Raw genomic sequence first — 24,862 nt, 5'->3', positions numbered from 1 at the left:
CAGGATTGATACGACTACATGAGTCGTCATACATTCACCCACTCACTCATTTTCCTGTTGCTCACATTGTTCCTTCCTCAAATGGTACACTCACTTATTAGCCTGATGTCGTCATACTCAATTCCTGTCAGAATTTAAGTCTGATGCTGCTTCATTGGGATGTGATTATGGGGTGTGTTTCAACCAATACAGGGGAAAGAAATGCTTGCCAAATGCCTGTTATCTGTTGTACAGCACTCTGAACTGAATCTTCCGTATTAAAAGTGCTTTATAAATAGAGGTTATTATTATTTAGAGTATTGATTGTATTTTCACAAAATAATTAATATCCCTGTATCTGAACAGACAGAGACTGTACATCTGAGGAGGGAGGCAGCCATCAAGACCCCGTGCCTTTATTTTGGTGAAGATGATGATTCTCTCATACATGTACATGGTAAGTAACACTAACCAAGGGCATGTTGAAATTGCAATAAAATTGCATTTTTATGCCAATTTTTAAGCCAAAAACCTTTAAGCCAGCTCCCAGCTCGTACCTTTTCTCAAGCGTCAACCTAAAGCAGCTTTTTAAATTTTGTACAGGATATCCATGGCAAGGAGGTGTCAAGAGAAAACCACCCCTTGGAACATGAGGACATCGGCATCGTTGTGGATGGAGGCATCATTTTGGAGGAACCTTGGTCTGTTGCACAAGGCTGTGCAGTGAAGCCAGAGACTTTCTAATGAGGAGACACAGCACTCAAAAAATCCTCCAATCATGTGTTGTGAACTCGGTGCTGGAGTAAGGTTGGTGTCGTGAAGCCTTGCGTACTCGCATTTCTGCCAAATAGGATGCCCGATGAGTGCCAAAAAAGCATTGCATTATGGCTGCCGAGTGCAGGGACTTGCCTAAAAGGACTTTGGTGAAGCTAGGGGTCATATACACATTGAATCAATGTTGAACTCTTCAATACTATTACAAATTCATGCAAAAAGTTGTCATTCAGATGGATGGTGATAAGCTCCTACCCAAGGTTCTCAATCTTAAGAACCAAATCATTAGATGGGCAAGTGGGCCTCTTCTTTCTCTTCCCTGCTGTCTCTCTCTTTCTCTCTCTGTCTTTATCGTTCGTCCTCTCTCTCTCGGCACACTTTTACACACACACACACAGTCATGATTGACTTGATTTGAAAGATTCAATAAATGGTTGTGAACCTTTCTTTCTTTCTCACTTTCTTTCTCTCATTCTTTCTTTCTCACTGTCTTTCTCTCATTCTTTCTTTCTCACTTTCTTTCTCTCATTCTATCTCGGCACATTTACTTACACACGCACGCACGCACACACACACACACACACACACAATCACTCACTGGTAAGGTGTGACTTGGTCAAAGGTTCACAACCATTTATTGAATCTTTCTTTCTCTCTTTTGGTGCACACACTCTCTCTCTTTGGCACTACTGCCTTTGCTTTTGCTTTGGTTTGAGAGCGGGAAAATTATTATTTTTTAAAGCAAAGGGTCCCAATGTGTGTTCATATGTGTGTTTCTGTGTTGAACATTTGTTTTAATAAAGACAGTTATACCATTTCTGTTTGAGATTTAAGTTAATACTATTTAACCTGAATTTGAAGTTTAACTTAATTTTTACCAATGAAATTATATACAAATATTAAGCAAATTCAACTAAATCTATATGGCTGGATGTAGCTAAATTAAATTGAGTGCAAATGGTTACCTAAAAAAAATTAAGTAATTCTTGCATTAGAGAATATTAAGCAAATTCAACTAAATCTATATGGCTGGATGTAGCTAAATTAAATTGAGTGCAAATGGTTACCTAAAAAAAATTAAGTAATTCTTGCATTAGAGAATATTAAGCAAATTCAACTAAATCTATATGGCTGGATGTAGCTAAATTAAATTGAGTGCAAATGGTTACCTAAAAAAAATTAAGTAATTCTTGCATTAGAGAATATTAAGCAAATTCAACTAAATCTATATGGCTGGATGTAGCTAAATTAAATTGTGTGCAAATGGTTACCTAATACTAATTTTTACTCAAAATATTTGATTGTAGTTTGCTTGGCTTGATTTAGTTGTAACTACTCAATTTAGTTTAGCTTTAATTGCAAGAAAATATTAAGCAAATTCAACTAAATCTATATGGCTGGATGTAGCTAAATTAAATTGAGTGCAAATGGTTGCCTAAATAAAATTAAGTAATTCTTGCATGTCATTTTTTTCAGTGTATATAGATCAGTGGTCTCCTCCGATATCCGTCACCACGTGTGCTAACGGTCGTTGTTCAACATTTCAAATGATAGCTTTAAATTGTAATTGGTTGGAGTGAAAACGAAACTGTTTGTGATTTGTTGGTGCAACTGCAGCAGTGCTTTCGTTTCGCTACTGGGAGCTGGCAGCAGTGACAAGTCCGAGGAACAGGTAAGTGAATTGGGCACCTTCTGTTTCCAAATGTATTTTCTTTACAACAGTGTCGCCGCTACCATCAATCACTGTGGGTAAGGCACCAAGGGGCAGAGCGGGCACCAACATTTAGCCAATAAAAATATTATGAGTAGCCTAGCTTACAAACTGTTTTGCACTCCTCCGAACGTTTACAAAGTCAAATTGCAGTATCAGCATGTTAGGCTACATGGAAGGATGATAGCCTACCTTTGGGTCCTCTCAATCTCCACTATGCAGCAGATCTAATCTGAACATGCTACTCCATTTAATTGGGATGCACCTTGTGCGAGAGAGTGACTAGGCTGAAGTTGGCCCCAGATTCAAAATGCGGTGGACTCTGGAGTTAAGTTTCTATTCCACCTTAAATATTGCAATTTTCTACCGCCAGGGGGCAGTGTTAACCGTATTTCTCATTGACTGTATAAAAAAAACTGTTTGGAACACAAAAAATACATTAGATATTAGGTACAGTGCAAATTGTCAGGTAAAATGTAAATGGACTCCTCTATTCTGGGCAAACTCTGAAATTTGTTCTCTGAAATGTTCTACTTCTATCAGAAGCATCAGCTAAACTGAAGGACATGGGGTTTTGGATAGCCTCCTCAATTCAGTCACAGACCAAGTACAGGATGACGAAATGAAAAGGTTGCAGTTCATTTTAATTTTGTTGATGACTGTCGACCTCTGTGACCTTGTCTTCTCCGTCTGTGGTCGAGCTGAGTACCTCATAGGAAAAGAGTGCTGTCCTATGTGTAGCCCTGGTAAGCTGTGCTTTGTTTTGTTCACACTGTGGGCTTATTTTGAATCATACATGAAGAGCCTCGGGCCACCTTTTGAATGTAATAGTGATGCAAAACATTCTGATACCATGTCTTAGGGTACTATGTACACGTACACTGCGCTGAATATAGAAGCACGACCTGTGTGTCATGTGCCCAGTCTACTTTCACTGATGAACCAAATGGACTTACTTCCTGTAGATCATGCAGCATTTGTGACCAAAGTAAGCCCAACATTTTCATCGTTTGTTCCTTACTTTTGTATTAAAATGAAGTGCACACATGTATAAGTTTGATAAAAAAAAAAAAATGTTGCTTTCTTAGTACATACAACCCCAACCTACCGATCCCCAGGTCTAAGAGTACCTGTACATTAATCACACACTATTATCAACAGCTGCAGGTCTAAGAGTGAAGAGGGCGTGCAGCTCCACCTCAGACACACTCTGTGAGCCTCTGGAAGGTCACTACTGCACTGACCCAATCAAAGATGGCTGCAGAGGAGCTGTGGAACACACAACATGCTCACCAGGGCAGTACATCAAACAAAAAGGTTTGTTTATTTAATTATTATTAAATAATATCCTCCGAACTGCTGCTGAGCTGCCACGCTAGCGGCCTTGAACAATGTGTGTATGGGGGGTGTGCAGGACTACACAAGTGTGGAGCTCTTGTTGGCCTTGTAGATGTGTTAAAAAAGCGATTTATGTGCCGTATGAGAGATGCCCTGTTGCTAGCGCTAATTGCGCTATGAAACAATCAGTAAAAACTGGCTAAGTTCGGAATGTTTCGGGCCTGGATGGGGTCACCCCTCGTCCATGAGTCTAGCTTATGGTCATACTTAACATCTAAAACCCATTTAACATCGGATGTCCCCTTTAACTACCGTAAATAGATCCTAGGTTGTTTTTACTCCGGAGTTACACTTTAAGATAAGACGGTGCTGATCCGGTAAGTGTCCTGTAGTCCAGAGTAAGGGATTTGAATTGAATTCTGTCTGCAATAGGAAGCCAATGAGGAGTAACCAATACATGTCAGTCTGTGCACCTATTTGGTTATGAGCACAAACACAGTGGCTGTAATTAATGGGTCATCATTTTTCTTCAGCATGTCTTAAAATAAAAAAGAAAAGTTCATGTGGGCCACAGCAATATCTTCTCATTCGGTTGCATATGACTGACAGTATTGAGTATACTATCAGTGCCAGGACAAAGAGTCCATAAATGACATAATTCTGTTTTTTTGTTTTTTAGATGGTATAATAACTAATTATAATATATCTAGGGCTGTCAAAATTAACAGTGATTCATTTTGAAATACATAACGTGTTACAAAATATTAACGCAATTAACACATTGTGTTCCTATTTCCTTTGTGGGGTTAGCTGAAGATGGAAAGGAACGTGAGGAGCTTGTAGGCGAAACGTTTCAGTTTAAATGGTTGCCTGGTCAGTGATCAGTGCTGCCGCTACCACCACACGCATCACACACTGTGTGTAGGGCACCAAGAGACAGAGGAGGGACCAACATTTATCCAATAAATAGTAGCTTTACTGCAAACTGTTTTCACTCTTGTTAGAGAATGTTTACAATGTCAAAATGCACCAACAGCATTTTACATAAAGATGATACTTTTCGGGTCCTCTCCATTAAGATCCAACTTGAACGTATGCTACTCCATTTAATTGAGAACGGCTGAGCGCACACAACAGGAAGAGAAAACGAGTGGCAGGTTCCAGCTGGCTTGTCATTGTTGATGATAATTGATATCTATTTTTAAATATAAGAAACTTATAAACGGAAATCATGAAGGCAACAAAGACGAGGTTAGAGGGGATTGCGGATTTATCCGGTTCCCACTGCTGACCAGTTAAACTGTGAGAGCCAGGGCACTTTGACATACTGTAGTCTGCTCTCACTGTCATTTGGAAAATGGATAAGAACAGTTGTCTTTGCCTTTGTGTAATGGACTGGTGAGTCTTGAAATCTTCAATAATTTGTGTACATGAAGCATATGACATGCCGATTGAAACGCATTCTACTCAGCTAGCTATGGTGGCTACTGGCTATATAATTCACAAACAGAACATGTCTAGCGAGCATCATGTCATTACATGCTTCTACAACCTCAACAGTATGGAGTATTCTTAGTCATGTTTTTCATTCCATTATGCACCTGATTTGACAATTCTGGACTGCAGACTCTTCCTCTATGGAAAAATACTATTTAAATATGTGCAAAATTCATTTTGGCATTGTTTTCAATATTCAAGGTCAGCCCTGGAAAAGACATTTGCCCTGGATGGCAGTATATGTTGCTCAAAACTTGTATACATCTTTCAGAATTGATTGCGCTTTGTCAAATGTGCAAGATGCCCATGCTGTAGACACTAAGGCTCCTCCACACCGTCATAGACGTTTGGTTTGGAACTGAGCACTAAAACAAGTTGGACACCTGGTTAGGCCCTCTCCTTTTTAGCCCAAATGAGTCCATGATTTCCAAAAAGAATTGTAAACTTTGATTGGTCTAACCACATGTTCCAGGGGGGCAGCCGTGGCCTACTGGTTAGCGCTTCAGACTGCTCCCCGCTGTTGTTGCAGACCGCTCACTGCGTCGGGATTAGTGTGTGCTTCACCTCACTGTGTGCTGAGTGTGTTTCACTAATTCATGGATAAATGCAGAGACCAAAATTCCCTCACGGGATCAAAAGAGTATATATACTTATACTTAAAATTACTGTGTCATTATTGTCATTTAAATAATATAACGTGTACTTTTACCTTTGTGGTTACGCATCATTTTGTGATTTACTGTGTATTGAATATGTCATTTAAGAGGCTTTAGTCTTTAGGAAGAAAATTTACTTTAATTATAATTGTGATTAGATCTAGATTAATTCATTTCAAAATATCAGACTAATTAGTTCATAATTATGAACCTAATTATATCTAATAACTCTTCTCTTACAGGCAATGCATCTTCAGATGCTGTGTGTGGTGAATGTGTAGGTGCCACATACTCCAACGGATCCTTCACATCCTGCAGATCACACACACGGTAAGAGTGCAAGGATGTGGGTGGAGATGGACTAGCCCATTTTGGTCAAGGATGTGGGAGGAGATGGGTCAAGTAGAGAGTTAGATTGTATATTTGTTGTAGTATTTTTCTTGTGAATAAAACAATTTAAGTTAAATTTGTACTGCATAATGATGGGTGATGATCTTTTGAAGAGTGCTTGATCATTGGCGTGCCTAATAACCCAGCATTCTATGTGCTTATGAGCAGTAACCGTAAGGCCATATACACACACACACACACAGGTCCATACACACACACACACACACAAGGCAAGGCAAGGCAAGGCAATTTTATTTGTATAGCGCATTTCTTACATCAAGCAGTTCAATGTGCTTTACAGAGAGGAGACAGCAGTGTAGTTTATAGTAAAAAGGTACATGACAGCAATAAAAGACATTCAATAAAACCACATATGTATTAAAAAAGAACAAGGAGAGTGAAAAAGATAAAAAATAAAAATATATAAAAAGATAAAAAGATAAAGAGATGGGAAATAAAATAAATGTATACATACTAAAAGGCAATGTTAGCAATGTTAATGATATGCATCACTGAAGAGCGTGGTCTTTAGTTTTGATTTAAAAATGGTAACTGTGGGAGCATTTTTGATCTCTTCTGGCAGTTTGTTCCATAGTTTAGCTGCATAAACACTAAAAGCTGACTCGCCACGTTTTGTTTTGGCAGTTGTTTGAACCAAAAGATTTTGTTTTGAGACCTTGATCTGGCTGGGGTATGCTGTATGAACATATCATGTATATATTTTGGTCCAATGCCATTTAGTGCTTTAAAAACAAGAAGTAAAACTTTAAAATAAATTCTATAGATGGCAGGAAGCCCGTGTAAGGACCTCAGGATAGCGGTGATGTGCTCATTTCTTTTAGTTCTAGTTAGCACTCTAGCAGCTGCATTTTGTATAGTTTGTAATTGCTTTATAGTTTTTTTGGAAAACACACACACACACACACACACACACACAGGTCCATGCACAGAATACACAGAATGTGCTTTTATCCCATCAGGTGTGAATCTCTAGGAAGTGTCTTGAAGAAGCCAGGAACACACACAGCTGATGCCGAATGTGACTTCCGGCGTCATCACATGGTATTACTGGCAAACCTGATCTTGGTCTGTATCTTTTTTAGCTGTGCTAGCATTGCCATGGCAGAGACATCAAGAAACAGAAACTGCTGCATGTGTATTATATAAAGAGAGAGAGAGAGATAAAACAAACAGAGTTCAGGAGAGGGTGAGAGAGAGTGTGTGTGAAGATGAGTGTGTGCTTGTGTAAGTGAAGGTAAGTGTGTGTGTGTATGTGAACCTATGTGTGTGAGTGTCTGTATGTGTGCATGTGTTTGTGTGTGTACATGTCAATTTTTGAATGTGCCTGTGTGTTTGTGTACATGTCAATTTTTGAATGTGCCTGTGTGTTTGTGAGTGTGTGTGTGTTTTTGTGTGGACAGATGTGTTTGTCATGTGCTAGAGACTAGGAACCATAGATGGGGAAATAGTTGGGTGACGGACTATCCAGCGCTCATGTAAACAAACCAGCTGTATCTTGCATGTATCAAAGCCAAACTTGGTGCATGGGCTCAGGACCCAATCAGAGGGACGCTCAAGAAATCTGGTAGGCAAGGCAAGGCATATTTATTTGTATAGCGCATTTCATGCACGTGGCAATTCAATGTGCTTCACACATAATAAATGACAATAATAAAATAAGATGTAAAATACATATATAAAATACATATATGTACATGAAACACCAACAGCAGGGAGGCAGTTTAAAAGTAAATGAGAGACTAAAAAAGAAATGCAAAACATAAAAAACAATGTGCATTAGCTGCAGAAAGCATCTAAAAAAAGTTTGGTCTTAACTTTCGTTTTAAAAGTGGCTATAGTTGGGGCGTTTTGATGTTATCTGGAAGCTGGTTCGAGAGATGGACGCCATAGTGGCTAAAAGCAGCTTCACCCTGCTTTGTTCTGATGGTCGGTTTCAGTAGTAGTTGTTTATGTTGTGATCTAAGGGACCTTGTTTGGGAATACTGTTTAAACATGTCATGTAAGTAGTTTGGCCCAACCCCCTTCAAAGATTTAAAAACAAGCAGAAGTGCTTTAAAATCAATTCTGTAACTGATTGGGAGCCAGTGCAGGGACTTTAAGATTGGGGTGATGTGATCTCTCCTTTTTGTTTTAGTGAGGACCCTGGCTGCACTGTTCTGTATCATTTGAAGTGGTTTCAAACTTTTTTGGGTAGTCCTGTGAAAAGCACATTGCAATATTCAATCCTACTAGTGACAAAAGCATGTATATTTTTTTCCAGATCCTCTTTTGACATATATCCCCTAAGTTTGTTAATATTTTTAAGATGGAAGTATGCTGATTTTGTGACTGATTTAATGTGGCTGCTAAAATTTAGATCGTTATCTATAAGGACACCAAGGTTTTTTACCACATTTTTTGCTATTAAGCCTTTTCTTTCAAGCAGGGCAGAAATCTTTTGCCTTTCCTCCTTCTTTCCAAAAACTACAACCTCAGTTTTGTTTTTGTTGAGCTGTAGAAAGTTTTGGGACATCCATTTGTCTATCTCATCAATACAATGACAGAGGGTTTCAACAGGGGTATAGTCATTAGGCATTAGTGGGAGATAAATTTGAGTGTCATCAGCATAACTGTGGTAGGCGACTGAGTTCTTCTTTATAAGTTGACCAAGCGGCAGCATATAAAGGTTAAATAATAGTGGACCCAAGATTGAGCCTTGGGGAACTCCACAGGTCAAAGATGTTGGTGTTGAAGAACAGTTTCCAATTTTAACAGAGAAGCTCCTGTCTAGTAGGTAGGATTTAAGCCACCTGATAACGACACCAGTGAAACCAACCCAGTGTTCAAGTCGCTGAAGTAATATGGTGTGATCCACAGTGTCAAAGGCTGCACTGAGGTCCAGTAGTACTAAAATTGATGCTTTGCCTGAGTCTGTATTTAGCCGAATGTTACTTGTGACTTTGGCAAGAGCTGTTTCGGTGCTGTGGTTGGCCCGAAAACCTGACTGAAAGTTGTCAAGGCAGTTGTTTAGGAACCTAGGAAAGAGGTGAGTTGATTAAAAACAATTTTTTCAATAATTTTGCCAATGAACGGTAGGTTGGATATGGGCCTGTAATTGCTTAGTATGGATGCATCTAGGTTGTTATTTTTAAGTAATGGTTTTATAACCGCAGTTTTTAGAGATTTTGGAAATGTGCCCGTCTCCAAAGATGAATTAATTATTTTAAGCAGATCTGGCACTAGTAGGTGAAAGACTTGAATTTCCCCTGGGGATCAATAAAGTATCTATCTATCTATCTATCTAAGACAGATTTAAGAAGGATGGTGGGCAGAGTATCTAGTGTGCATGTGGATGAGCTGAGGCTTTGTACTGTTTTCTGAAGAGTTTGAGTCAACCATGCTAAAATTGGACATCAGGTTTAATGTTCCAGTCTTTGAGGTTATTGGTTCTGGTTGCTGAGTGGGTTTGAGATAATATGTTCAGTCTGATCTGATCAATTTTTGTTTGAAAAAAAGACGCAAACGCATTGCACCTGCTGTTGGAGATGAGCTCAGGTCCTAGTTGAGGGGGGGGATTGGTCAGTTTTTCAACTGTCGAGAACAGAACTCGAGCGTTGTTCAGGTTCCTATTTATAATGTTGGAGAAGAACAACTTTCTTGCTGCATATGTCTCAGTATTAAAATTTCGAAGCATCTCCTTATATATTTTGTAATGTACAGGAGGCTTGGTTTTGCGCCACTGTCTTTCTGCCTTCCTGCACTCTCTTTTCAAAAGTTTAACTGTTGGGCTTTGTTTCCATGGGGCTTTCTGTTTTCTATTTAGTTTCTTAAGTTTTAGTGGTGCTATATCATCCATAATTTCCAACATTCGTGAATTAAAATTATCCATCATGTCATCTACTGAGTTTGATGTTGGACTCAATAGATCTGGGATAAATGCTTGTACACGGGTTTGTGTAAACACATTTTAAAAAAAAAACGGTCTCGTGTAAATGCAGTTTTATTTGCAAACGTAGATGGCCAGATATTCGTTTAGTAAAATACCCTGCTTCGTGTAAACGTAGTCTGAGTTCCTCAAGAAAAACTTTAGGAGAGTGCTTAGGTGGCCTGTAAATATTCAGTAATAAAATCTGAGGAGAACCCTTAATCATTGTGCTCAGGTATTCAAAAGAAACAAAGTCACCAAATGATGTCTGTCTGCATTGAAAAGATGCATTAAAAATTGTGGCTATTCCACCTCCTTTTTTGTGTTCACGGATTGAACTCAGAAAATTGTAATTTGGGGGGGCTGCTTCAATAAGGGTTGACACATTGTTTGCCAGGTCTAACCAAGTTTCAGTTAAGAGCAGGAAGTCAAGGTTGTCTGAGCTAATAATATCATTGATTAAAAAAGACTTGTTTAAGAGAGATCTGACGTTCAATAGGGCGAGTTTCACTATAGTGGTGTGAGCTTCTTCAACATTCTGTTTGCTTAGCTACTCGCTGAATATTGGCCAGATTTACTCCACAGGCTGGATGTAATCGATATCTCCTAATACTTGTTAGTATTGGGATAGGACAACTGTAGGTGCTAGCGCTAGATGGCATAAGCTGGGTGGGTGGAGCAAGGTGAATTTACATTGCCAGCCGGACCCTCATAATTAATAGGCTGGGAGATATAGGAGGCCGCAAGGGGAGGGTCACGCTGGAAAAACTGTCAATGTATACCATAGGCAATGTAATTTAAGAGATTAAAAGTCAGTTGTCTGACTCCATCCCTATTTGGATGGAGGCCATCTCTCCCAAACAGATCATCCCTGGTCCAAAAATAATCAAAATTCCCAATAAAATTAAAACCAGCAGCAAAACAGACATTTTTTAACCATAAGTGCAGCCCAAAGAGGCGGCTAAAACACTCACTTCCCCTAGAGGGAGATGGAATAGGGCCTGATATGATGAGTTGTTTACCGAGGGACCATTTACCATTTGCCCCAACATGTACAATTATTAAGTTTACAGAGGGGTGCAGGTCAAGGATCTTTGGTAGGAGGTGGATAAAGTCCCTGACCTTACCATCACTCAGAGAGTATGTGATGGCCTCTGGGAGCATGATTCCTTTTATTATAGAGTCCCCAAGCAAGAGAATTTGGGGAGAAGAAGTGTCCTTATATGAGAACACAGCAAGATTAGAGAGAAGATTGCGGGTAGCAGTGACCTTTGACCTCTAGGGGGCGCTGCAATTAGCAAAAATGCGTGTTGGCCTGTAGCTGTTGATGTGTCTGGAATTAAAATGTACTAGTGGTGTCTGGTAATACTGTTGGAGGTCCTTAGGCCGACCCAGGCCAACTTGTGATGTCATCGTAATTGATTCGGCCGCCATGTTGGATTTAATCAAAAACATCAAAAAGTTTTCACAGGTCACAAATTTCATCTGATCTTCACCAACATTGGCACAGACCATCTTCAGACCATAACCTATCAATATATTGCTCTCTGAAACAATTGACAAAAGCATTCGCCCGTAACAGCCAATCGAAATTGGTGGCAAAGCCACCAAACAGGAAGTGAGCTCATATCTCAGCAACCCTGCCATGTATCATAACCAAACTACATATATTCATGACCCCATTAGGAGGACGCTCATAAAATGTGGTGACCTTTGACCTGTAGGGGGTGCTGCAATTAGCAATATTGCATTTTGATCTGTAGTTGCTGATGTGTTTTATCAATCTTTTATTTTTTGATGTGAAACTGATGACATGTTCCATCCAGTTCATTCTAATGTGTGCGTGCAAGGGCAGGGCGGGACGGGGTGGGACAGGCAGGGGTGATTAGGTGTGGGGGGGGGGCTGGCTGGCGGAGGCGGTGGCAATACTCAGCCCTGTTGATCGCGGGTGTCTGCTGAGTTCTATCTTGTCGCTGTGGCTACTCCGGCCTATTCTGCTTGGCCCCCTCATTACTGCTTGCAGCTATATTTATTATTGCCTTTGTTGGCAGGGTACCCTTATTAGATACACCTCGAGAGCACAAGCGGCTCTAGAGGCTATCTGAGTGCGTGAGACACGTATTTCTGTGTGCGTGTACAGTTCATGCATGAGGAATCTTTGTTCAATCAAGTTTGTGTGTGTGTCATTTGTCTGCTCGAGCCTGTGTGTGAGACTTTTACTCGTTTATGCATGTGTGTCTTCTCTTTGTCTGTTTTACTAATTCATGCATGTGTGTGTCTTCACTTTGTCTTTTTTCTCAACGTGTGTTTGTTTTTGTGCGCGGTACAAATCCGTAACTAAGCTGGTTGTGTGTGTGTGTATGCGTATATGGTCGGCTACTGCATAGCCTGGATCCTTAATTACGCAGAGAGAGCCAAACCGTTACAAGCTTGTGCAAATGCATGCCAAAATCTGACTGACAAACTGACGTTTGCATTGGCCTCAGCCCCTGCGATGGGACTACCAAATTGTGAATTACCTTTCATTTGTTTGTGTGTGAAATGTCGGGCTCCATGTTCGGAGTGCAACTGCCAGCGCGGTGCTTGCTCGCGGTGACAGTCCTGTATCACCCCTTGACAGTAGGCCTACACATCCCACATGAAGTACAAGCCTTGCTCTTGCAGGCCAAAACTTTGCATCTTACGCTGCCCGCCTTTTGTCTTATGTCAGAATGTTCTGTTGACTGTGTACTATGGTTATGGATTTATGGTTATGTTTATGGATTTAGCAGACGCCTTTGTCCAAAGCGACACATAAATAAAAAAACAACATAATAATATTTAAAATTGAACAGGGAACAGATTAAAATGTTGGTCAAATATAATAAGGAGAATAGATATAATAAACAATACTATCAATTCAATCAATAGCCTAATAAAAAAGCAATGAAAATGAGGGGAAAGGCAATAATAAAACAATAATGTCCATTCAATCAATAATATAAAAACATTGACATGCTAAGACTACATTAAGGAGAATAATAATAACTAGAAATGCAATTCCAAGGAATTACCAGTGCATGAAAATGCTAAAGTTGTGATGTAAAATATCATGTATAGTTAAAACAGATAATACAGAGATGGTTACTACGGTGATGCTAGGATAGACATGGTGGTTGCATAGCTTAATAAAAGTTGATAGTTTAAAAGTAGACTGTTTAAAAGCTGAATGTAGATAGTTTAAAAGTTGTTGATAGACAGTAGATAGTTTAAAAGTTGTTGATAGACAGCTAGTTTAATAGATAGTTTAATGATAGTTTAAAAGTAGACCGTTTAAAAGTTGAAGGTAAGTAGTTTAAAAGTTGTTGACAGACTGGAAGTTGAATGAATGTTGATATTCAAATAGTTTAATGGCTGTGTATAGGTAGATATTTGACGATAACTGAAAGTTGGAACGGCTCTAATGTTTGCTAGCAGTTATGCTAAGATTTTTAATTCTGCTAACCATGCTACTTAGCTAATGTTTTATAGCAATGCTAACATGCTACTTAGCTAACTTAACTAAAATTTTCTAGGAGTTTTGCTAAACATGCTAACTATGCTAACAATGTTAGCATGCTAACCATGTTACTTAGCTAACTTAGCTAATCATTTTTAGCAGTTATGCTAAAAATGCTAACTAGCATGCTAACATACTAACTATGCTAACCATCTTACTTAGCTAACTTAGCTAATCATTTTTAGTAGTTTTGCTAACTATGCTAACAATGCTAACTTTGTTAACCATGCTAACTAGCTACAGTGGGTAGGAGTCATAGTTGATGAAAAGTGTTGACGTTGTTGATAGACAGCTAGTGAATGTATATAGTTTAAAAGTTTAAAAGTTGAATGTAGATAGTTTAAAAGTTGTTGATAGACAGCTAGTTTAATAGATAGATAGTTTAATGATAGTTTAAAAGTAGACTGTTTAACAGTTGAATGTAAAAAGTTCAGTAGTTTAATGGGTTACATTGTTTAACAGTAGATTATTGTAGTGAGGACTTTTATTTTGAAACAGTTTTGGGCAGAGGAAACAGTTGAATAGGATGTGTAGTCTTAATTGACCCAGATTCTATGCTTAAAGCCTGAGGCTGCAGGTGGCCTGAACACCTGCCATAGGATTCTAATTGCTTAACGGCCGTATTATGATGTCATAATCGGCAATGTTAAGTCTATGGGGATTTTTAAAAAGTTTTTCTTTAATAGTTTAAAAAGTATAAAAGTTTCAAAGTTGAAAAGTCATACCAACCCGATCTGTTTGAAGACCTACGTTACAAAGTTTGAATGAAGTTTCTAAGTTAAACTGTTCAAGAGAAATTGCGTACGGAAAAAGTGGTAAGCGGAATAATACGAAGTAGAAGTTGCCTAGGAAGAACAGTACAGTGCATTTTCATGCTCTGTAATAAGCAATAATGTCAAATGACATTAATTAGGCAGCCTAATTAAAAAATAAAACAATATTATACAAACCATAACACATAAATGCTTAAACAACTATGTGTATGTTGAATAGGAAAGTCTTTAGACCCTTCTTAAATGACCCAAAACTACCACAGGAACGGAGAGCACTGGGCAATTCATTTCACTAATATGAAACCACTGAAGAAAAGAGTCTGGAATTAGACCTAGTTTTTAAGACTGGACGACATAACAGACGCTCATCAGAAGACCACAGTGGGCGGTTGGGGATGTAAGGCTTGATTATTGAATTAAAATAACTAGGAGCAGATCCAGTCAGTGTCCTATAGGCCAAAGTGAGAGATTTAAATTTAATTCTGGCTACTATACTGTATAGCCTGGCGGGCCATCCTATATCATTGAAATGTATACTCTGGAATCGAATCATTCACCTGCTTAATCCAAGGGGCGGGCAGAGAATTGTCTTTCAAACTGCCTAGGCATGCAATAGGCCAGCGCTACGACCATATCCGTATCCGGTCGGCAAAACGGCAAATACATCCTTCTTCGAAAGGAATGACTTAAGTGCATTGTGTTGCTCTACTTTCAAAGAAAAGCACAAGTCCAACTCCTCCAAAGTTGACGCCAACGCCGATTCAAACAACCGCTCTTCGTTCGCCATAGCCACCTTCCTTGTTGTTCACCGTCGCAGGATGTCGTTATCCTGTTAAGCCCGCCTTAAGACTCTCTAACGAAATAGAGCGCTGTGATTGGAGAACATCCACGGTGTTAAGCCAATAGAAATTCCTATGGTTCGATACTAGACGTACAGGCTGAGCAAATTAATTTGCCGCCGCTAGGGTGCGTCTAGATTTCTAGGCTAGCTACTATAGGGAGCCAATGGAGAGTAACTAGGAGAGGAGTTACATGTGTCCTCTTTGGCTGATTGAAGACCAGGCGTGCTCCAGCATTCTGAATCAGCTGTAATGATCTTATTACACAAGCGGGTAAGCCAGCTAATAGTGAATTACAATAGTCCAGCTTAGAGATGACCATGGTCTGAACAAGAAGTTGTGTGGAATCTTGTGTTAGATAAGGTCTGATCTTCCTAATGTTGTAAAGCATAAACCGACATGATTTTGCAATAGAAGCTACATGTTCAGAGAAGTTAAGTCGGTCATCAATTACAACGCCCAAGTTGCGTGCCGATCTAGTTGGGGTCAGTAAAATTGAGTCAAGCTGGATGTTAATCTGTTGGGGAATAGCTGCTTTAGCTGGAAACACCAAAAACTCTGTCTTTGAGAGATTAGGCTGAAGGTGCCGATCTTTCATCCAGGCTGATATATCCTTAAGGCATGCAGAAATCCGGTGGGAAACACTAGAGTCATCAGGTGGGAAAGACAGGTAAAGTTGAGTGTCATCTGCATAACAGTGATAGTCAAATCCATGGGAGCGAATGGTATCACCTAAGGAAGTGGTGTAAATAGAGAAAAGCAAGGGTCCTAATACTGATCCCTGAGGCACACCTGTGGTGAGGTCATGAGACTTAGATACCTGTCCCTGCCAAGACACGTTGAAAGAAAGCCCTTTAAGGTAAGATTCAAACCAGTCAAGCGCCTTTCCAGAAATTCCCAGTTCAGATAGTATAGAAAGGAGAATGTCATGGTTAACAGTATCAAAGGCTGCAGATAAATCTTGTAGAATTAATACTGATGACTGAGCAGAGGACTTAGCTACTCTCAATGCTTCAGTCACAGACAGAAGAGCAGTCTCAGTAGAATAACCACTCTTGAAACCAGACTGCATAGGGTCTAGTAGATTATTCTGATGAAGAAAGTCACAAACTTGCTTAAAGACCACTTTCTCCAAAAATCTTTGACAAGAAAGGAAGAAGGGAGACAGGCCTGTAGTTCTTCACCTCAGTTGGATTAAGTGTACTTTTCTTTTCTTTTACTAAACCGAGGACTGACATTTCCAAAACTCCTTTACTAATCCCAGATCTAATACTTTATGTTGATGGTTCGTCTATGCGAGCTGGGAATGGAGAGGTGAGAAGCGGTTATGCTGTCGTGAACCCGTATGACACACATGAATCACACACCCTAACGGGTCAGCTCTCAACTCAGGCTGCCGAACAAGTGGCATTTTACAGGGCATGCAATTTGGCTAAAAGTAAATCTGTCAGTATTTACACGGATAGTGCTTGTATAGCTAAATTGACACTGTATTGACCACGCAAACGCCCATGATTCAGGTGGTAAACAAACTTTATTTTGCACCAGGCTTCACGACAGTAGCAACCGCTTATTGTTCCAGGTGCATCACCTGATATAACGTTGCACCCACAATGAGACTCAATGGGGGACACCACCCACCTCCACAAGATCCTTTTGAGCATGTGATGATGAATGTTATACAATTGGACAAATGCAGAGGCTATGAATATTGCTTGGTGTTGGTTGATATGTTAACATGCCAACGCCCAAGGTTATCAAATTTTTGTCTGACACTTAACTCAATGATCAAATCCAAATTGGAAAAAATCACAGCTTCTACTGGAATGGACTGGGTCAGTGCGCTCCCCTTGGTTCTCCTTCACCTCAGTGCACGAGCGACGCGATCTACTGGGCTAAGTCCATTTGAGATCCTCACCACCCGTCCCATGTCAATCCCTAGCTTGCCTTCACCGCCTAACTTGGAAAATGTTGATAACTTGATTTGTAGTTATATGCGAGGACTGATATCTGTCTTGTCGTCTTTGTCTCAGCAGGTACCGTCGGCGTTACCCCAAAGCTTCCAGACGACACATCCCATTGAACCTGGCGCATGGATTCTCGTGGACTTGAGAAGAAAACACCGGAACCAGGAGAGATTGCGTGGACCTCATGAGGTCATCCGGTCAACACCAACGGCTGTGAGAATTGCGGAAGGAGACACTTGGGTTCACCTATCACACTGCAGCACTCTGCCTGGGGCTGACTAAATTCCGTGGCAGTAGCAGCTGCCGAAGACTAGGGGCTAGAGTTTTATTTCGGATTTTTACCAACTGAACAACAATGTTGACGTACGCCATAGTGATCTTATGCCTGGCAGATGTGCTGTCTATCCCTACTGAAGAACTCTGTGGGACAAACAGAATGCGTCAACTAGCATTCCGCGCTGGATCCGCACTCGAAGCAACGACACCTGCTGAATATGCCACGAAAAATCTTTCCAGCTACACGTTTTCCCATACAAAACTGCAAAGGACTCCATCTGCGCAGCAACACTATGCACCATTCAACCATGCTTTACAGAAACCAACATGAACAATCGCCAACAGTTTTTGCATGGTTTGTCTTTGAATGTTATGTTGACTGATCGATTCTGTGTGGTTAAAAGAGACAAATAATCCATCGAATAGACCAAGGGTTCCCAAACTCCATCAATGTGGGCCTCCCCTCTGAAAACAGTGACACCTCCCCCTCCTCCTCCCCCTTAACTTCAGTTTAAGTCATGATAAAGATAAATACTGTGGTTATGATTATTGTATTTAACTGACGCTTTTGTCCAAATCGACACATTATAATAGTTATTACCAGTAAACAGTTTAAAAAAGTTGGTAAGCCTGCATTAAACAAAACTGCAATAATAACAATCATATCAATACAATATCAAATTATATAGAAATGTGTTCCATTTGAAAGCTTGAAAAAATAAGCATCAAGCCATTTTTACCCAACCTATATTTGATCGTGTCATACGGGACACAAATGGCACCATTTGCTAAGAATGACCCATAAACACACACACTCACAAGCGAACACATACACAAACAGAGAGAAGCACACATACACAAAAGTTTGCAAATACACACTGTAGCGTGACTTTACAATGTGAAGATGTGATAATAATTAATAATCAGACTCATGATTTATTATTAAGATATTTTTAATCATATAACTGCTTAAATCCAGCTTGCTCTAAAACAAATAAAAATGTGCAAATGCTGCAAGATAATGATAGACAACCAGTGTGAAACAAGTTAGACTTATAATGTTTAAAAACTTAGAAGCTTAGAATTGAAGTGTGTTTTCTTAATTAAAAGCATAAATTGTTTTTGCTAGAATAACCTGTTATGATTTTGCTTAAACTTAAAGAGTGTTTTTTCTTAAATATATATAAGAAAGTTTGCTTATAAAACTTAAAATGTTTTGCTACATAAAATATGTTTGCTTAGATATAAAAAGGTTGTGTTAGAATTAAAGTGTGTTACTGTATGCTAAATGAGATGTGCTTTGAACAAAATGTAAAGACAGAATGTAAGAACATAATGTACCAGCTGTAAGAAACTGTTTGTCAGCAAAACAAAAAAGCTGACTGGCAACCAAACAAAAACCAAAAAAGCAGAACCAATATTTCATGGCAAGACACAATACCAAATTTGGACATGTTCTATCTGACCGAGAGGGGTATAAAAAGAGAACGGCCCCTTGTTCAGGGCTTTTTGATCTTCTTTTTTCTTTGGATCGAGCATTTTGCTTTTAGACTTAGACAGTTTTCTTTCTTTGTATTTTTTTTTATTTGTATTTAATAAAAGTCAAAATCCTAACCTTTGATTAGGGGTTTGTAAAAAGACCGTCTAGCGTTTTCTCGTATTTTTCTGCCTCTCCTGTGTTGCTGAGAACCCCGGATGCCTTGCAATAGGGCCTCCTGCTCCAAAGATTTGACATCGCTCCGGGTAAGTAAGGCGTCCGTTTGAGGGCTACTTTCTAAGACACTGTATATGGGCAAAAAATATACTGCACACGCACTGACACACACAGGAGTAGAGAACTCAGCCAGGCATTTAGGAAGGAAAGTCCTATGCTCCAGGGCAGACAAAAAACCAAATAGGCTTTGTTAGCAAATTTATTTGTTGTGAAAAATTGTTTGTGAAACTAAGGTCTAGGACCCGTTGTGGTCTAAACGCACATCACACACCCAAGCGAGGATACGGAAATCTGTCTGATAAATACATGTGTATTTAGAGATAGGACTTAAACGGTTATAGATCCGTTGTGGTCAATTGAAGTGCTTATATGTTACAAGAATTGTCATAAAAAGGAGCTTTAATTTAATTTTGACAAGAATCCCCAAATAATAGGGTAGTTGATTTTCTCTCAAATCTGGACGGCCAGACGAACGTCCGTAGTGAGTTTTTGACCTCTCTCAGATTTTGATGACAAACAACTCTTGCAAATACAGCTCTGAATTTCTTCCTCTTTTAGTGAAGTTAACCACATATTGAAGTATGAACCAAGGGAATAGGGAACAGCGACTAAGAGATAGAAAGTGACTCTGAAGTAGTCCACCTTCCTTAGCCCCCAAACCCCAAATTAGGGAATTTGATTCAGATAGAGAAAACCTCTCAACAAAGTCAACCCTATCGTACATCCTAAACCCGTTGAAAAGGGGCCCTCGCATGAGACACATACACTGAAAGATACTTCCTCTTTTACCCTGTGATATTATCACAGTCCGAAGACAATTACACACAGGAGTAGCGATCTCAACTGTGTTAAAGGGAATCCCTTTAGACACCAGAGTAGTCACAAAACGCATACCTCCTCTTTTACCCTGTGAAATCCTCACAGTCCGAAGACGAGCGCACCCACACCTACAGGAGTAGCGATCTCTACTGTGTTACGGGAGCCCCGTAGACACCAGAGTGGACACAAAACGCAACAACACATACACAAAAGTTGCAAGAGTAAGGGATGGAGTAGGAGATGGAGAGAAATTGACAAGCATGATTTATTTTTGCAGAGAGAATGTGCAGGACTGAGCGGCGGTCATATTTTGTATCACTATGCAGTACTGTACATGTCAACTAGTTAGCTGATGAATGTGTGAAAATGAGTGAGTCCCATTGGCGGAGCATAGGCTACTATTACTGAGCAAATATCCCTTATTTTCAAAGCCCAATATTGACAGATAATCTGATTTCCCACATGATGAGTTTAGGCAATGCCAGAGCCGAGATGTAGCAGTTTACGTCATAAACTGGTGCTATCACAATTTAACATGGGCATATGCAAGCCTCAAAACAACAAAGTAGGTTCATCTTTGCCTCACATACCAAAACCTAACTGATGTACAACAAACTGGCATGTCCTCACTAACACTTTATTCCGTTTTGGGGGTTAATAATATGAAACACGTCGCCAGAGTTAGACTTCTATTGTTTAATTTGTTGGTCCTAATTTGACGACACAAAATGGTCATCATGGTAGCATATTTATGGATTACAAAACTTTGATGTAGTCCCGCCCACAACATTTGAGGTCGGGAAGTTCGGTCTGGCATTGCTCCATTGTGGAGCAAGTATTCTCGCCCTAGATCGGACGGACCATTCAAATCGAGCTTTACGATGATGGACAGGTGAGCAACAACGCCTGGTCTATCACGTTATCTGAGCACGCTTAGATTAGGCTTATGTTTGAAACAAAAACGCTGTGGCTAGAAGGATACATGGCTTTTAAGACCCCATATGGAAAATGCATATTATTTAATGAGGTTTTATCACTGAAAACAATTATTTCTGAAAACTTTGGCCAAAGTTGAGATGTGGGAAAACTCGTGGTTTCACTTTCATCAAGGGAAAACAGCGCTGTTGCATTGCGACACGTTCGTTTGAAATCTCTGACCATCTGTTCTAGGGATTTGCGACAGCCTTTCCCAGCTGTTTAACATGTTTGTAGCATATCAAAACGGTTTTTATTTTTCATAGGGTTTTTTAATGGCCTACCCTGCTACGTATCTCTTAGATTTTGCTAATGAGTGTTGTAGACTAGGAGTTATTGACGGCACTTACTTTTACAAAAGACCAGAAAATAATGTGAAGGCATTTGTGGAGAAGAAGGATGGTTCATGTGTTTTCTTCCTTCACCTCATGGTAAGTTATTTTGTTGCTCTGATTGGTTAGGTCTATCCAATTTAGTGCAGAGGCATTCCCCCCCCCTGTATCGGTTGTAACACGTCTAGGGCTGGGACAACGCGTCGACGTAATCGATGACGTCGACGCAAAAAATACGTCGACGCAAAATATGCGCGTCGATTCGTCAAGCATAACGTGTGCTTAATATTTTTAATTTTACACCTTCAGTGTTTTCCATACGTTGACTAATCTGTGGCTGGGCACCACAAAATCAAAACCGGCCACCACACATTGATGTTCTATGTTGTAGTGCTACTATTTAAATTAAAGATAAGATCAAATAATTTCATTGAGCTGCACTTTTTACTCACACAGCCTTTCCTCGCCCCGCCCGCTCTCTCTAGTAACGAGCCCGCTGCTCCTCCTCTGCATGTGATTTAACAAATTATTCACGATTGTTGAAGGATTGTTGTTGCCACATAGAAGCACTGCATAGAACACAGCTGGCTAAATTGCTATTAAATCCGTTTAGCATCGTGACCATGCTGCGCAAATTTGTTCAAAACTGCTGCATTAAAGTTAAAGTAAACTCTGCTAATTTCTTATCACAACATAGTACATTGAGGAGACTAAACTAAGTTAAGTTACAGTATGCAATCAAGCAGTATCTCAAAGTTAGAATACTGTTTGTATGTCAAGTTTAGCATGCTTACTTACAGCTGCTTGTATTTCATTACTCATGCAGGGCTCATTTTATAGACCTCTGAAGTTCGCCTACAAAAAAGAACCAAAACGGCCATCTTTGCCCATATAAGGAGATCCAGTTGTTAATTGAAGCTAACTACCTATGGCAAGTTGCTTTGCAGGTTAGCTCTGGGGTAGCAAATATCTAAGTGTCCCGCCTTCACGTACCGGAGATCACAGTATCCACTCGAAGGCAGAGGACAAAAGTGTGTTCAGGAAAACGTCTGCATTTCAGACTTTTTCTTCCCCGCTAGAGTTTAACAGGTGCGATAATTCAAAATCCCCATGTTATTTTCCCATAGGAAAAATCGCCAGATACCGGATGTCAAAGATGGCTGCTTTTTTGTAGGCGAACTTCAGATGTCTATTGACTCTGAATGTTTGCAAAATCCCGATGTAAATGGAAAGGTGTTTTCCAAGACTCAAACGTGCTTGTCCCAAGGAGATGTATGAACCATTATTTGAACTTATTACGTTATGAATTGCATCCACACATCAGCAGCCTTTTAACTGTGTTAATGTTAATTGCAAGGATTCCCTCACAACGTCTTAAAGTGACAGGCACTCAATTAGACCTACACTACTGAACTTTATTGAATGCTACCTCTGACTAAGAATGCATTACTTTGCACTTGTATAGTCTTTTATTTTGGAATCTTAAGAGCAATAAACCTATATTGCAATGTTAAAGAATTCATGTTTAATTCATTCAGATATGTAAATAAACATGTATAAGTTGCTATTACTCAATTAATGAGGAGATAATCGATAATCGAATCGAATCGAAATCGAATCGGACTATAAAAATGAATCGTTAGATTAATCGATGCATCAAAAAAATAATCGCTAGATTAATCGTTTAAAAAATAATCGTTTATCCCAGCCCTAAACACGTCCCATAATTACGTGTGTGACACTGGGCTAAGCTAGCCTGGCCTGCCTACGTACTTCCGGTTGATTTCTTTTCCCTACAGTACTCCGTCTGGAATAGGTTGATTCGCGCTCGTTTACTTAGGAGGTTGGGCAGCCGAACCAACCAGCGAACAGAGGGCGTCCCTGAGAGCGATTACGTTACCCAGGCATGGTGTTTCAATTACTACCTCCCCGCCCCCGAAGCAGATCACATCAACTTAGGGAGCGAAAAGGGCTTATACTTTTGAAATCTTTGAGCAAATGTGAATAAAAGGCACAAATAAGGTTGGTGTGAGTTATTTCAGCTCTTTCTAGTTTAGCCTATTAACAGGAGTGTCACGAACGAAGTCACAGTGGATGTTATATCGTCAGCTAAACTTTAGTCATAGATTTTGTCACTTGAAATAGGCTACGAACGTACCCGAGTCAAACTTTAGTTTAGTAGGCTACATGGTCACGTCAAAATCGCTATTTTTCAAACACTAAGAAGGCTCTACATAACTTGAAACTTTGATCGAAGCATCATCAGTGTCTCTACATATGAACTCGAGCATTAAGAACATTGTTCGTGTACACATAGTTTACTAAAAAGAAAGATTTTGGACAACTCACTCCTTGCAAGATGGCAAGATAGCAGCAAAAATAATTCAGTGGAAATGCATGGATTCCAGTTTCTTCCAGTAGCAGCAACTGGAATCCATGCATTTCCACGGAATTATTTTTGGAATCTGATCCCTTATCATACCTGTTCATTCTTACTCGTCGCTCGACTTATCGTGACTAAATTCAAGATGGCTGCAAACGCTAAACTTCGTGAAGATACTGTCTGTATAAATCGTCTTGTAAGTAAACTACCAGTGCTTTTTCAAAGTTCTCAATGTCTCGTTTTAAATGTCAGGGCCTTCGGTAGTCTACCAATGAAGTGTGGAGATTCATTAGCCTCGTAAATGGTGTAAAACAGTGATTTATTTGCATGGCTAGCCCGATGCCGAAGCACCACCATTGAAAAAGCTGTTGGTAGCATCGGCTAACTAGCGCCAAATTTTGGAGTGCATGGGACAAGCCGAGATGGGCTATGAGACATACGTTCACACTCGGTATCATGTTTCAACACACTTTAGGTCAATATCACACCGGAATTCTCCTTTAAGGAGCACTGCTGTGTCCCACTCTGTCGGTGTTAAGTCTATATAAACGTGATTTCAGCTTCCACCATTTTCCTAAAAACGCCAGCCTACATGGGCTGCACAAAATAAGGAGGGCAGGACTTTCGGTGCCTGCGTACAGTTTTACTACTAAAGCACTCATCTTAAAGGAGAATTCCGGTGTGAAATTGACCTTAGCTGCACTGAAAGATGTTGCCGAGTACTTACATGTGTCCAATAGGCACCTTCGGTCACCCCCTAGTATTCCGAATTGCGCCGATTTTCGCCGAACTTGCATAAGGTTTTCAGCTAGCTGTGGGGGCATGGCGTAACCTATGCAGCTAAATCGCTATTTTTACACCATTAAAAATGTTCCAAGTAACTCCACACTGCATTGGTAGACTTCTGAGGGTCCTGACATTTAAAACGAGATACTGAGAACTTTGGAAGTGCACAGGAAGTTTATTAAAAAAGACT

The 24,862-nt window shown here is 39.8% G+C and overlaps 1 protein-coding gene and 1 long non-coding RNA gene across 4 annotated transcripts; both read left to right on the top strand.

Annotated features, from left to right (window-relative positions):
- The first annotated feature begins 243 nt into the window (after positions 1-243).
- On the top strand, positions 244-1,568 carry LOC143101372 (uncharacterized). The gene is made up of 2 exons (XR_012982289.1): positions 244-436; positions 583-1,568. It is a non-coding gene; the product is annotated as an uncharacterized LOC143101372 (long non-coding RNA).
- A 792-nt stretch (positions 1,569-2,360) lies between these two features.
- On the top strand, positions 2,361-19,304 carry LOC143101382 (tumor necrosis factor receptor superfamily member 14-like). Of its 3 annotated transcripts, none has more exons than XM_076264680.1 (7): positions 2,361-2,425; positions 3,008-3,210; positions 3,327-3,452; positions 3,626-3,781; positions 6,198-6,285; positions 7,326-7,407; positions 17,457-19,304. In XM_076264680.1, exons 2-7 carry the CDS (start codon positions 3,087-3,089, stop codon positions 17,667-17,669), a joined length of 789 nt encoding a protein of 262 aa, XP_076120795.1. In that variant the 5' UTR covers positions 2,361-2,425; positions 3,008-3,086; the 3' UTR covers positions 17,670-19,304. The 3 variants fall into 3 exon arrangements, with proteins under 3 accessions (XP_076120795.1, XP_076120794.1, XP_076120793.1); XM_076264679.1 differs by having other exon boundaries at positions 17,454-19,304; XM_076264678.1 differs by having other exon boundaries at positions 7,326-7,431.
- The last annotated feature ends 5,558 nt before the right edge of the window (positions 19,305-24,862 follow it).

This window comes from Alosa pseudoharengus, unplaced genomic scaffold (assembly GCF_046254945.1).
Source record: "Alosa pseudoharengus isolate Yale_2024_CS ecotype anadromous, Long Island Sound unplaced genomic scaffold, YU_APseudo_1.1 YU_APseudo_1.1_scf_34, whole genome shotgun sequence".
NCBI classification, from domain to species: domain Eukaryota; kingdom Metazoa; phylum Chordata; class Actinopteri; order Clupeiformes; family Clupeidae; genus Alosa; species Alosa pseudoharengus.
Note: the sequence above shows the minus strand (reverse complement) of the source record. Positions and strands in the feature narration are given on the sequence as shown.